This window comes from Rhipicephalus sanguineus, chromosome 6 (assembly GCF_013339695.2).
Source record: "Rhipicephalus sanguineus isolate Rsan-2018 chromosome 6, BIME_Rsan_1.4, whole genome shotgun sequence".
In the NCBI taxonomy this organism is placed as follows: domain Eukaryota; kingdom Metazoa; phylum Arthropoda; class Arachnida; order Ixodida; family Ixodidae; genus Rhipicephalus; species Rhipicephalus sanguineus.
In genome coordinates, this window is record NC_051181.1 from 93,769,766 (window position 1) to 93,782,767 (window position 13,002).

The window sequence follows — 13,002 nt, forward strand, 5'->3', positions numbered from 1 at the left end:
CGTTACTACGTTAATACTACGTTAATGAACATCGTTTGTTTTTATGTTGGGATCCGTCCTTCACGACTCCGCATCCCACATCTGGTGACCCGGAAAACGAACAAACCGCACCGCCATGACCCGGACCTTGGAATGACCTTCCAGAAGATTCCACGGGACCTTCACGCCGAGTCAACCGACCTCTGACACGCCTATCACGATGGCGCTGCGACCGGATGAAACCACGGCGCACTGCATCTTGCTGCCGCTGGAGTTTCCCGAATTCTGGCCGCAATGTCCAGCCATCTGGCTCATCAAGATGGAGGCTGGTTTCTCCCTGCGTAACATCGTCTCGCAGCAGGACAAGTACGCCATCACGGTAGCTACGCTTCCTCCTGCTCTGCGACGCGTTGTGCCTCCTCTTGGGCCGCAGGCATACAACCAACTTCGAGGGTTCGTGCTAGCCCCACCGCCACTGGCAGCAACCGTGCCCGCACCCGCCGTAGCAACCGTGCCCGCACCCGCCGCAGCAGACGTGCCCGCACCCGCCGCAGCAGACGTGCCCGCACCCGCCGCAGCAGACGTGCCCGCACCCGCTTCGGCAGACGTGCCCCCGGCACCCGCGACGGCAGACGAGCCCCCGGCACCGCCCCCGACGGCAGACGAGCCCCCGGCACCGCCCGCGACGGCAGACGAGCCCCCGGCACCGCCCGCGACGGCAGACGAGCCCCCGGCACCGCCCGCGACGGCAGACGTGCCCCCGGCACCGCCCGCGACGGCAGACGTGCCCCCGGCACCGCCCGCGACGGCAGACGTGCCCCCGGCACCGCCCGCGACGGCAGACGTGCCCCCGGCACCGCCCGCGACGGCAGACGTGCCCCCGGCACCGCCCGCGACGGCAGACGTGCCCCCGGCACCGCCCGCGACGGCAGACGTGCCCCCGGCACCGCCCGCGGCGGCAGACGGACCCGCAGCTGCTGAAGCCACCCCGCACGCTGCTTCCTGGCGTGTTGCTGTCAAGCTTCCGCCGTTTTGGTCGGACTCACCCGAGGTCTGGTTTGCCCAGGTAGAGGCCTGGCGCACATCAACCAAGACCGGACCCGCTACGACTACGTCGTCGCCCACTTGGACGCACGTTATGCCAACGAGGTCCGGGATATCCTCGCAAACCCGCCAACGGCTAACGCGTACGAACACCTGAAGACCGCACTTATCCATCGCTTATCACCCTCAGAAGAACAAAAGATACGACAACTGCAGTCCGCTGAGCTCGCTGAGCGCAACCCTTCGCAGCTCCTGCGCCACATGCGTGCGCTCGCGGGCAACATGCACGTACAGGATTCTTTCCTGCGATTGCTGTGGCTCCAACGACTCCGCCGCACGCCCAAGCAATTCTGCAGGCACAGGTCAGGCTACCTCTCGACGAACTTGCGGAAATTGCTGATCGCGTCGTCGAGGCCTCCTTACTGCAGTTGTCGCCCACCACCCAGGCTGTCGCCGCACCGCTGAACACCACGGAGCTTGCGCGCCGTATCGACGACATCGATCGACGGCTCACCTCCATCCAACAACACCTGGGTGAACGTCTTTCGATGCGACAGCGCCGCCATTCGCCAAGCCGCGACCGAAACACTACCTCATTGCCGCAACCTGACATCAACGGTCCGTGCTACTACCACCGACGCTTCGGCGACAAAGCCCGGCAATGTCGTCCACCTTGTTCCATGGGACATGCGGAAAACAACAACGGCAGCTCGTGGAGACGGCCGCAAGCTGCCAACCCGGAGGCCGTCGCATCTTCGTCACCGACCAGATCACGAAGCAGCGTTACATGGTCGACAGCGGTTCCGACATTTGCTGCTATCTGCTGAACTATCTGCTGCGACATGTCAACAGGACGAAGCAGGCCCTACGTGCCCCTGTGCCATCGCCGTGGTCTTTTCAACCAGCTCCACAACCTCAGCCATCCCGGCACACGTGCCTCTACACGCCTCGTGGCTGACCGCTATGTCTGGCCCTCCATGCAGCGGGATTGTCGCACGTGGGCGCGTTCCTGCATTCACTGCCAACGTGCAAAAATCACCAGGCACGTCACGTCCCCACTCGGAACATTCGCTCAGCCCTCAGGTCGGTTCGAGCACGTCCACCTCGACATCATAGGACCATTTCCCCCGGCAGGATCCTACCGCTACTGCCTCGCCGCCATCGACCGCTACACTCGATGGCCCGAGGCATGGCCTCTCGAGGGAATCACCGCGGAAGACGTCGCCTCGGCCTTCTTCTCCGGCTGGATTGCCCGTTTTGGCGCTCCCCGCCGCGTAACCACCGACCAAGGGCGACAGTTTGAGTCTCGCCTATTCAGGCTCCTGGGATTAACCATCGGGTTTGAACGCTTGAGGACCACGAGCTACCATCCCTGCGCCAACGGAATGATCGAGCGTTTTCACCGACAGTTCAAAGCCGCCATTATGTGCCACCCGGACTCAACCTGGCTCGAGGCCATCCCAGCTGTCATCCTCGGTCTTCGCGCCACCTTCAAGCCGGACATCCATGCTACGCCAGCAGAGCTCGTCTACGGGGAACCACTCCGTCTGCCAGGTGAATTTCTCGCAGCTCTGCCATCCAGCACTACGACGTCAGACCCCACCGACTTCGTCGCCCGGCTCCGACGCACCATCGCTGCCCTACGCCCGTCCCCTGCAGCCCACCATAGCAAGCCCACACCTTTTGTGTTCAAAGAGCTAGCATCGTGCACGCATGCTTTCCTCCGCGACGACACCGTCCGCCGGCCTTTCCAGCCACCCTACAGCGGACCCTATCTAGTCGTCCATCGCGACGACAAGAACTTCACCTTGCGCTTGAACGGGAACGACGTCCGCGTCTCGATTGACCGACTCAAGCCCGCATACATCGCGGCAAACGAACCTGGCAGCGCCACGCTTTCAACTGGCGTCCTTCCACAGCCACCGACGTCGCAGCCCGCTCCTTTCACGACACGCTCTGGACGTTTGGTACGCCTCCCGGATTTCTACAGACCCTGAGGGCTCTGCACTCCGCGGGGGGGGTGATGTGGCGACCACTGCGCACAGACCTACGCAGCCTCCGTCTCGTCACTGATTAGCCCGGCGTGACACAGCTACTTGCTTCAATACGCTTCCGATAAAAGACAGCGCCACGCAGTTTCGTCGGAGGCTTACGTCACCACTACTGGCTATATAACCCAAGCTACCAAGCTTGGTTGCATGTTTGTTTTTCTAACCTTTCGAAGCGCAGCATCGGCATGCTTGCCCTGCTGCTGCTACTACGTTAATAAACATCGTTTGTTTTTATGTTGGGATCCGTCCTTCACGACTCCGCATCCCACATAATCGTCCCGAACGCGAGGGAGAAGGATTCTTGAGGGCACCACTCTCAAAGTGGTGAGTGGCCTCGCTCGCGACTCGGTGATTTGCACTTCTATTGACGCCAGACAGTTACTGGATTACTAACAACTTGTATCGCATAATCATGATAATGTGCGATAAGACTGGTGAACCTGCCCTACAGGCTGGTGGGGAGCTGTTACTTTGTTACATCGAAGTGCAACATCGTAAACAATAGTGTCCGCGGAATATAGAACATTCCGCGGATATGCATCACCTGTTACTGCAATACCGACCCCTGTCAACGCTCTTGGATTTGTCGAACTTAGGTCACTACTTTGTCAGTACGGTTGCTTCCTAATAATGACCAGTTATAAATATTTCAGTGTATGTCGCATAAGATCAGGCTAGGTCACTTGAAATTTTCTTGTTGCCACTAGTAAACCTGAGCTATTACTTTGTATAAATGGCATCATTTGTTCATAGCACGGCTTTTAATTCAATCTGCATCTTCGTGCGCCAACGATCTGCATAATTTGACTTTCGTAAAAGTGACTTCTTATCATCACTCAGTCAAAGTTACTATCTTTTAAAGTGAACATTTCTTTCGGATGAGTCATGATATGTAAAAACAAAGTAAATGGGCCTTCAGAATTTTGAAAAGTTTTTTAGTTACTTCGAACCATAGCTTTTATATATTAGCCAGCCGCTCGGTCGTTAACTGGTTCCCTTTTATCTGCCTCATCACGCAGACAATTTAACTGAACGAAATCAACCTTCGTAATGATGACTGTTAACAAGTGACATTAAAAGCTAAAAATATTACTTCCGGACCAGTCGATCCTTGATGAAACAACGCTTTGTTAATGCGCGCCATTGCTCGTCGCAGTGAACGTAAACCACGCGGATTTCAGAACGGTGTGAGACTCAGTACAACAGAATAATATTTTCGGGCAGAAAAGCATTTGCTATGTGGTGCTGGGAAAGCGCGAACTTCTTCTCCATAGACAGATGACAGATACTAAGGGTTGCGTTTGAAGCCAGTCGATATTTGTCACTGATCAAGTGGGCCTCTCTATTGGGAGTATAGCATTTAATCCTGGAATCAAGAACAAGGGGAAGCCATGCGCAACCGTGGAGGCCGCTCGGCCGCTCGCCTCCCAAACTGCAAATTGTATATTGAGAGTGACAATACGGGACAGTTTTTAGACGTCTTTCCCTCTGGTCATTGCCTCGTACCAGAAGCAGTGTGGGTGAGAGAGCGGCCCTAGTTGAACTTCTGTGACACCTATTATGCCGTGCTTTAAGAACACACATTTGCGTTAATTCAAGTGGTGATAGATATCTGTTTAGTTTTTACCTCCCGGAAACGTCATTTCGGCCAACCCCGGTTCGCTTCCTGGGTTTACGTCGAAGGGAACTTCTGTCCTGAAAGAAAATCAGGAGTCAGAAATGAGGAAAGCTGGTGGTTCGTTTCGGTAGTCGAATCAAATAGGACTTATTCTAAATGCCGAATATGCTTAATGACCAGTGGGAAAACCCCGAAGGGACGAAACTGTGGAACCACCGGCGCTGATTTTCCTTGTTTATTTCATTGAATCACTGAACCATTTCGTTAAGCCTCTTTTTTTTACTACATGTTTGTAACCTTAGCGCATTTTTTTTAACCTTAGCGAAAAATGTATACCATTGACGCGAAGTCTCCTGAAGGTAACGCTACTAAAGAGATCCGAAAACTTCATGTTTCTGTGAATAACACAGAAAACGTTCTAATTTTCATGTCTCCAGTATGAGGCCGAAAACTGCAATATAGGACAAAAACTGATTCGTCGCGCATTCCTGCGCTAGATTGCTTTTTCCCGTGAATGGTCCTTCCTCTCCACTGAGGCCGCCGCGACGAACTGGGTGAGTCATAAGGAAGGCTCAAAAAGAAGAAAAAAAGAAAAAGAAGAAAAGGAACAAAGGAGGGTATACGTTTCGCTGCATGATTGTCAGTCGAAGCACGTGGCACTTTAACAATAGTAGGTTCGAAATTCCTAGAAGAAGCTAGGGCTCAACTCTCATTGGCTTTTGTTGTGTATGTGCCATACCGAGCTCCCTTAGAAACGTTAATGCCTGCTGGCTGGAGTGTATTTAACTTGTGAATAAGGTATGACTCTCTATATTTTCTGTCTCTCGGGGACCGGAAGTTTGACTGAAGTATGTAAAGTTTGAGATCGTCAAAGTTGTGACCTGCTACATTAAAATGCTGTTATAAGAAGTTATAACTTCTTCGCCGTGTCCGCGCGATGCATGTTTAACCTATCATTAACAGGCTGTCCTGTTTCGCAAATGTACCGTTTTACAGCGAAAGCTGTTATGAGATCATTTCACCGGCCGTTTTTGGCGCCGTAGTTGTCCGCCGCCGCCGCCGCCGCCGCCGCCGCTGCCGCCGCCGCCGCCGCCGCCGGTGTCCGTAACCAGTATCGCTCGAAATAAGAAAAAAAAACGAAATAAGAAAAAATTCCAGGATGGAACGAGGTTCGAACCTGGGCCCTCTGCGTGTGAGCCCAGTATTCAACCTCTGAGCCATGCCGGTGGTTGAAACTGCTTTGCAAAAAGGTCCTATACAGGCTTCGTGTCGGGAACGAACCACATTAGCATATGCAATATAGCGTGGTAGAAGAGTAAAATAAGCACCAAGCGTCGCACAACGCGAATTCTATAACCAGGCGTCACACAATGCGAATTGCGCAACGAGTAGGTTGTTGATTGCTTCCAACCCATTACAAAGGTCTCTGCCATAATTCTTCGTCGTCATCAGGCACAGCATCAACAAAGTGCGCATAATGCCTTGCATGCGTTTAGCAGATAGCACGGCTCTCCGTAGAATGAAGAAAAATGGCACAGTGCCTGCTGCCCTACTTCTCAAAAATTACAATGATTTATAGCGTAGTGGGTTCCTCGCAAGTGCACTTGTATTGGTTGCCAAGGAAGCCCATAAGCGCATGATCCATTTCCTCGGGGTCTCAGTAAAGTTCTTCGCACCCCTCCCCCGTCTCTCTCCCACGTCAGCGTATGTTATACAGCATGACGGCAGAGGGAAATAGCGACCGGGCTTCACCCAGTGCAAATTACATAACTGGTGGGCCGTTTAAAGCTTCCAACCCATTACAAAGGGCTGAGCCGTAATTCTTCATCGTCATCAGTCGTCGCGTCAACAAAAGTGCACATAATCCCTTACAGACGTGTAGCTGGTGCCTCGCTTCTCCGCAGAATGACGAATAATGGCTTAGTAGGCGCTTCCCAACTTCACGAAAATTTGATTTATGGCGTAGTGGGTACCTTTCTAGTGTACTTGTATTGTAGCCCCAAAAGAGCTTACAACGGGCTCTTGAAACGCCGCTCTTCCAGCTTTCGCTGTGACTGTGCTGCGGTTTCAGCGCAGGCCTGGCGTTTTTTTTTTGACACTATGAACATTCGATCATGTATATAACATTTGAACTAGTGCAGGTAAAACTAGATTTTGTATGAAGGACGTAATGCCTTCCGGTTCCTTAAACTATCACGTCATCTTGAAGGTGTTTACAAATCTTACATCTTGGACGACAACAAAGTGTTATGTGGGCAGTAGAATGAGGGGAAGTGTAATATGTGCTTAATTATTATTACACTACGCTATTTCAGGTGTATGGTAAATTGTAGGCTGAACAATTGTGTGGGTTTAAGTAGGGTAATTTTAACCGTGACGTAGGGTATTCTCCAAAAACTGGTGCCCCAAAAAAAGCTCACGGGACCAGTAAATGTTCTAAAAGTGTGTCACGCCGTTACTCAGAGAAGAACGGATGCCTTTTTAAGCGCTAGGAGGAGCAGAGAGAGATATTATGTGCGCTAAAGGTCATAATTTGCGACGGGGGTAAATTTGGTTTAGGCGAGGGGTCGGGGAAAGATGTTGAGACGCACCCCCGCAGGCTTTCATGGGTGGCGCCATAAACTATTTCAATTTCTTGCGCTGTTGCGTGGTGGTTTTGTTGCCGTAGGGGTGTGTACTCAAGCAGGAGTTTAACGTAAGTCAACTGTGTGAAGGAAAGACGTTATGCTCCATGCGCAAAAAGAAAGACAGACGGCTTACCCTTGTGACGGGAAGAACCAGACGTACGTTGTCTCATAAGTCTCCGGGTTAAACTCCGTTCGTTTCGCGTAGAGGCACTCGAAAATTGTGTCGTTGTCTGCGTCACTTATAGATACCAGATCATCGAACGCTGCGAACACCTGGAGAATGTTAGAATACATGACTGCATCGACATCATCTAGCAAGTAACAGTGAAATTGGCACTCTATAGCAAGCCCTTCCATTTCATCTTCCTAAAAAGGGATGAATGATTTAGAATGAAATTTCTCACTGGGGAGGGGCTATTTGAAACGGATACAGTAATTTATTTCAATTAGGCATCACTTCAGTAATGCCCCAAAGCACGGGGTGGTCTACCTGCCTTGCATTCACGCCGAAATATTTTAAACACAGGCTATAATTTTCTCCACTAGTGGGCATTTTAACATTTCGCCTTGCTTTTTTAACACGAAAGTGTTTGATGCCAGGTCCACTAAGTACGTCTGTTACGCATATGACGTTGATAAAATAGACGCCAACGGATTCCCATTATTTTAATGGTTTACGGTAGACGGTCATATTTGTTTATTTTATTTGTTTACGGATGATCCCAGCTGTACGTATGAATACCATTTTTCGGTGTCCTTACGTTTCGCAGCGTAAGCTGTTATGACCCAAATACAGCCGGTTTTGATGGCGTATTGTCCACTGTCGAGGCAGACGTCTCTGCCACCGTCGCCGTCATCGGTGTCCTTCACTGCTACCGCACACAACGAGAAAAAAATAATCGAGAGTTCGAGCGAGTTACGAACACAGGCACTTTCCGAGTCAGTCGAGTATTATACCACTGATCCAGACAAATGCTTCAAACATCTTCGCGAGAAAAGCCTATACAATCGTCGTTCCGGGCGAGAAGTCGTGTTAAACGATGCGACATCGCGTGGCCGAAGACTAAAACTACACCAGGCGCCACGCATAGCACGTCAGCGCAGGATTCCAGCGGGGGTATTTTCGCAGCAAATAATGCAAGTCATACAACTGCTTGCCACTTCTTTTAGTAATACTGCTGTATATAGGAGGAGGAGGAAGGAAATGAAGGAAAGGCAGGGAGGTTAACCAGACGCGCGTCCGGTTTGCTACCCTACGCTGGGGGAAGGGATGAAGGGATTAAAAGAAAGAAAGAAGAGGGAAGAAGGCACAGTCAGGGTACATATGCACATGTCCATTGAATGCCTACAAGCGGTCGTTTAAGCCGGTCGATTTTAAAAACAGCGGTAATGCTCGCGTCGCTTTGCTGGCCTGCGATGCGTAGGGCCACGATCCGAGGATCTTCTCTTCGGAAAACGGTCTGTCGTCTAACTTGTTCAGCGCATCGCGCAGAACGTTTCCTTCGTTCCCAAAACGTCCACAGAAACACAGTAGATGTTCTATCGTTTCGTTGCTATTGCACGAGTCACATTTTGAGGTGTCTGCCATTCCTATGCGAAAAGAGTACGCCTTCGTGAAAGCTACTCCTAACCACAGGCGGCACAGTAAAGTTGCATCACGGCGGGGGAGGTGCGATGGAACTTGGAGCTTCCTCGATGGGTCTAGTTCATACAGGCGACGGTTCCAGACACTGGGGTCACTCAACCAAGTTTGCGTCATGGTGTCAGCGAACGAGCGTAGACCCTTTGCAGCGTCTGTCCTCGACAAGGGTATTGGGGTTGTCTGGGCATCCTCGTGAGCGGACCGAGCAGTATCATCAGCGAGGTTGTTACCCACAATACCACAATGTGCCGGCAGCCATTGGAACACAACGTCATGTCCCTTCGTAAAGCTTGGTGAAGAGCTTCTCTCATTTCGTTCACTAACTGCTCGTGCACCCTTCGTCGTAATGCTGATTGCAGACTCTGAAGGGATGCCTTAGAGTCGCAAAAGACAGCCCACTTTTGAGGCTGGGCTTCCGCGATATAAAGGATAGCAGCACGTAAGGCGGCAAGCTCCGCTGCTGTTGATGTCGTCCCGTGTGACACCCTGAACTGGACAGTCACTTGGCAGGCCGGAATAACAACAGCACCTGTGGAGCTGTCGGCTAAGACTGATCCATCGGTATAAATGTGTGTCCATACTCCTCGTTGAGTAGTGACAATGTCGACTGCTGTATATAACGTCAAAAATGCCAATAGTGCTAAAATTATGGAATGGTACTACCCCCTTGGACCATCAAAGGGCAGGTAATAAGCCAACGAGTGCCCTATACCTGAAAGATCATAAAAACAATTTAAGCAAACTCTAGCCTAATTATACCGTTAATTATTACGTAAGAACATGTATCTTAATTATCAGAAGCCAAACACGGCGCCCTGGCGCAGCTCTGCAGGCCATTGACTACATTATAACTCTGCCCCTTTGCACGATCAAGCGGTTGAATATTACCTGCCCTGAATATTACATGCTTCGATTTGGACGTCAGCGTGCGGCGGCGCTGCCTCATAGACGGTCAGACTCGTCTCTCTATCTCGGGAATCCTGTCCGACATCGCTCCAATGGCCATCCGCATGCTGATACCTTCCTCGCCGTTCGAAAAAAATTCGGCAGATCCCACGCCCTGTGGGAATCGATGTAATGCGAAGCAGCCAGCAAAGAGCTGCATACATCGCCTTGTTTGTCTTTGAGCCAAATGAAATCATTCATGCCATGGCATCTAGTCCACCATATATCGCATGTTTGCCATGCACGCATGCATGCACAATCTAGTGTACACCATGGCAATGAAACGCATATTATGGTATATAAATGCATGACCTGTCGTTTATGTTCATCACGCACTCGTGTCATGCCGTACCAATTTTAGTATATATCACGTTAACAAAACGGCCGGAAGCGCACCATGACAGTGACATGTAAGTCATACCATACATGACATGCATAACATGTTTCGCATGTTAAGACCTCTCGGAGGGGATACAGCGCAAGAGAAAACGAGGACAAGAAAGGCGACGCACACAGAGCGCTGACTTACAACACTTTGTAAGTCAGCGCTCTGTGTGCGTCGCCTTTCTTGTCCTCGTTTTCTCTTGCGCTGTATCCCCTCCGATGTCTAACCAACACGCCCAAGCTTCGATACTAAGACCTCTCATTTATGTTCGTCATACAGTCACATCGCGCAATACCAATTTTGGTGTATATCAAAGGAGCGAAATGGCCGCGAGTGCACCATGAGTAGAGCATGTAAATCATGCCATACATGACATGAATATTATGGTTTTTCATGTTACCACCTGTCACTAATGTTCATCATACAGTCACATCGCGCAATACCAGTTTTAGTGTATATATCAACCTATCGAAACTGCCGAGAATGCACCATTAGCGTGGCATGTAAGTCATGACATACATGGCATGCATGTCATAGTTTTCATGTTACCACCTGTTATTCATGTTCTTCAGTCACATCGCGCAATACCAATTTTGGTTGCATATCAATCTAGCGAAACGGCCACGAGTGCGCCATGAGCATGGCATGTAAATCACGTCGTACATTTCATGCATGTCATGATTATCATGTTACCACCTTTCATTTACGTTCGTCATACAGTGGCGTCGCGCAATACCAAATTTGGTGTATACCAAGCTAGCGAAACGGCCGGGAATGCACAATGAGCGCGGCATGTAAATCATGACATACCTGACCTGCATGTCATGATTTCCATGTTACCACCTCTCATTTACGTTCGTCATGCAGTCGCGTCGCGCAATGCCAATTTTGGTGTATGTCAAGCAAGCGAAACGGAACGAGTGCGTCATGAGCATGACATGTAAATCATGTCGTGCATGTCATGCATGTCATGATTTTCATGTTACCACGTCTCATTTACCTTCGTCGTACAGTCGCTTCGCGCAATACCAATTTTGGCATATGTCAAGCAAGCGAAACGGAACGAGTGCGTCATGAGCATGACATGTAAATCATGTCGTGCATGTCATGCATGTCATGATTTTCATGTTACCACGTCTCATTTACCTTCGTCGTACAGTCGCTTCGCGCAATACCAATTTCGGTGTACATCGAGCTAGCGAAGCGGCCGCGAATGCATCATGAGCGTGGCAATTAAATCATGACATACATGACATGCATGTTATGGTTTTCATCTTACCAACTGTCATTCATGTTCTTCATGCAGTCACATCGCGCAATGCTAATTTTGGTGTATATCAATCTACTGAAACTGCCGCTAGCGCATCATGAGCGTGGCATGTAAATCAGGTCGTACATAACTTGCATGTCATGATTTTCATGTTACCACATCTCACTTACGTTCGTCATACAGTCGTGTCGCGTAACACCAATTTTGGTGTATATCACGCAAGCGAAACGGATGCGAATGCACCATGAGCGTGGCATGTAAATCATGACATACATGTCATGGATGTCATGGTTATCGTGCTACCACCTGTTATTCATGTTCTTCATAAAGGCACATCGCACAATACCAATTTTGGTGTATATCAATCTAGCGAAACGGCCGCGAGTGTGCCATCAGCGTGGCATGTAAATCATGTCATACATGACATGCATATCACCATTTTCATGTTACCACGTGTCAGTTATGTTCGTCATACAGAAATGTCTCGTCAAACCAGTTTTCGTATGTATCCCTTCATTTAAACGGCCGCGAGCGCCCCGAGACCATGTCATGTAAATCATGCTGCACATGACATGCGCGTCATGATTTGCATGTTAGGACCTGTCATTATGTTCGTCATGACCTTGTCACGCCGTACCAATTTTGGTATATATGAAATTAACGGAACGGCCGCAAGAGCCCAAAGGCAGCGGATTGTAAATCATGCTGTTCATGACATGCGTGTCATGACTTTCATGATATGACCTCTCATTTATATCGTAATAAGGCCATGTTATGACACACCAATTTTGGTATACATCCGATTAACGAAACGGCCAGGAGAGCACAAAGTCGTAGGTGGCTAGATAGATAGATAGATAGATAGATAGATAGATAGATAGATAGATAGATAGATAGATAGATAGATAGATAGATAGATAGATAGATAGATAGATAGATAGATAGATAGATAGATAGATAGATAGATAGATAGATAGATAGATACGCTCAAAGTCGCAGAAGTTCGCTAAGAAATGCTTCGCATTTAAAAACCTTGGAGAGTTTTCTAGAGTTAACAAAACCGTGCAACCTCACTCAGCCGCCTAAACATACGGTGACACACCACATCGTCACCCGGGGTCCACCGGCAGCCGCTCGACCACGCCGCCTGTTTGGAGACCGCCTAGCTATTGCTAAACGGGAGTTTGACCACATGCTGCAGCTCGGCATTATACGCCCGTCGTCAAACGCTTGGGCTTCGCCGCTACATTTGGTGCCAAAGCGTGATCCTGGTGGCTCGCGTCCTTGTGGGGACTATCGAGCGTTGAACGCCAAGACTGTCCACGACGGCTATCCCCTACCTCACATCCAGGATTTTACATCGCGCCTCGACGGCTGCACAATTTTCAACAAAGTGGATCTTGTTAAGGCGTACCACTAGATTCCTGTCGAGCCCGCCGAC

General features: G+C 50.1%; 1 protein-coding gene across 2 annotated transcripts in view; it reads right to left on the minus strand.

The window, feature by feature from the left end:
* Window positions 1–13,002, minus strand: part of LOC119397419 (uncharacterized) — a 157,792-nt gene that overhangs the window by 112,836 nt on the left and 31,954 nt on the right. For both annotated transcript variants that reach the window (XM_049416855.1, XM_049416854.1), the window contains exons 2-3: window positions 7,453–7,592; window positions 4,702–4,769 (exon numbers count right to left, since the gene is read on the minus strand). In XM_049416855.1, the coding sequence (XP_049272812.1) occupies window positions 4,702–4,769; window positions 7,453–7,592 (208 nt within the window). The remainder of the gene's footprint in view (window positions 1–4,701; window positions 4,770–7,452; window positions 7,593–13,002) is intronic.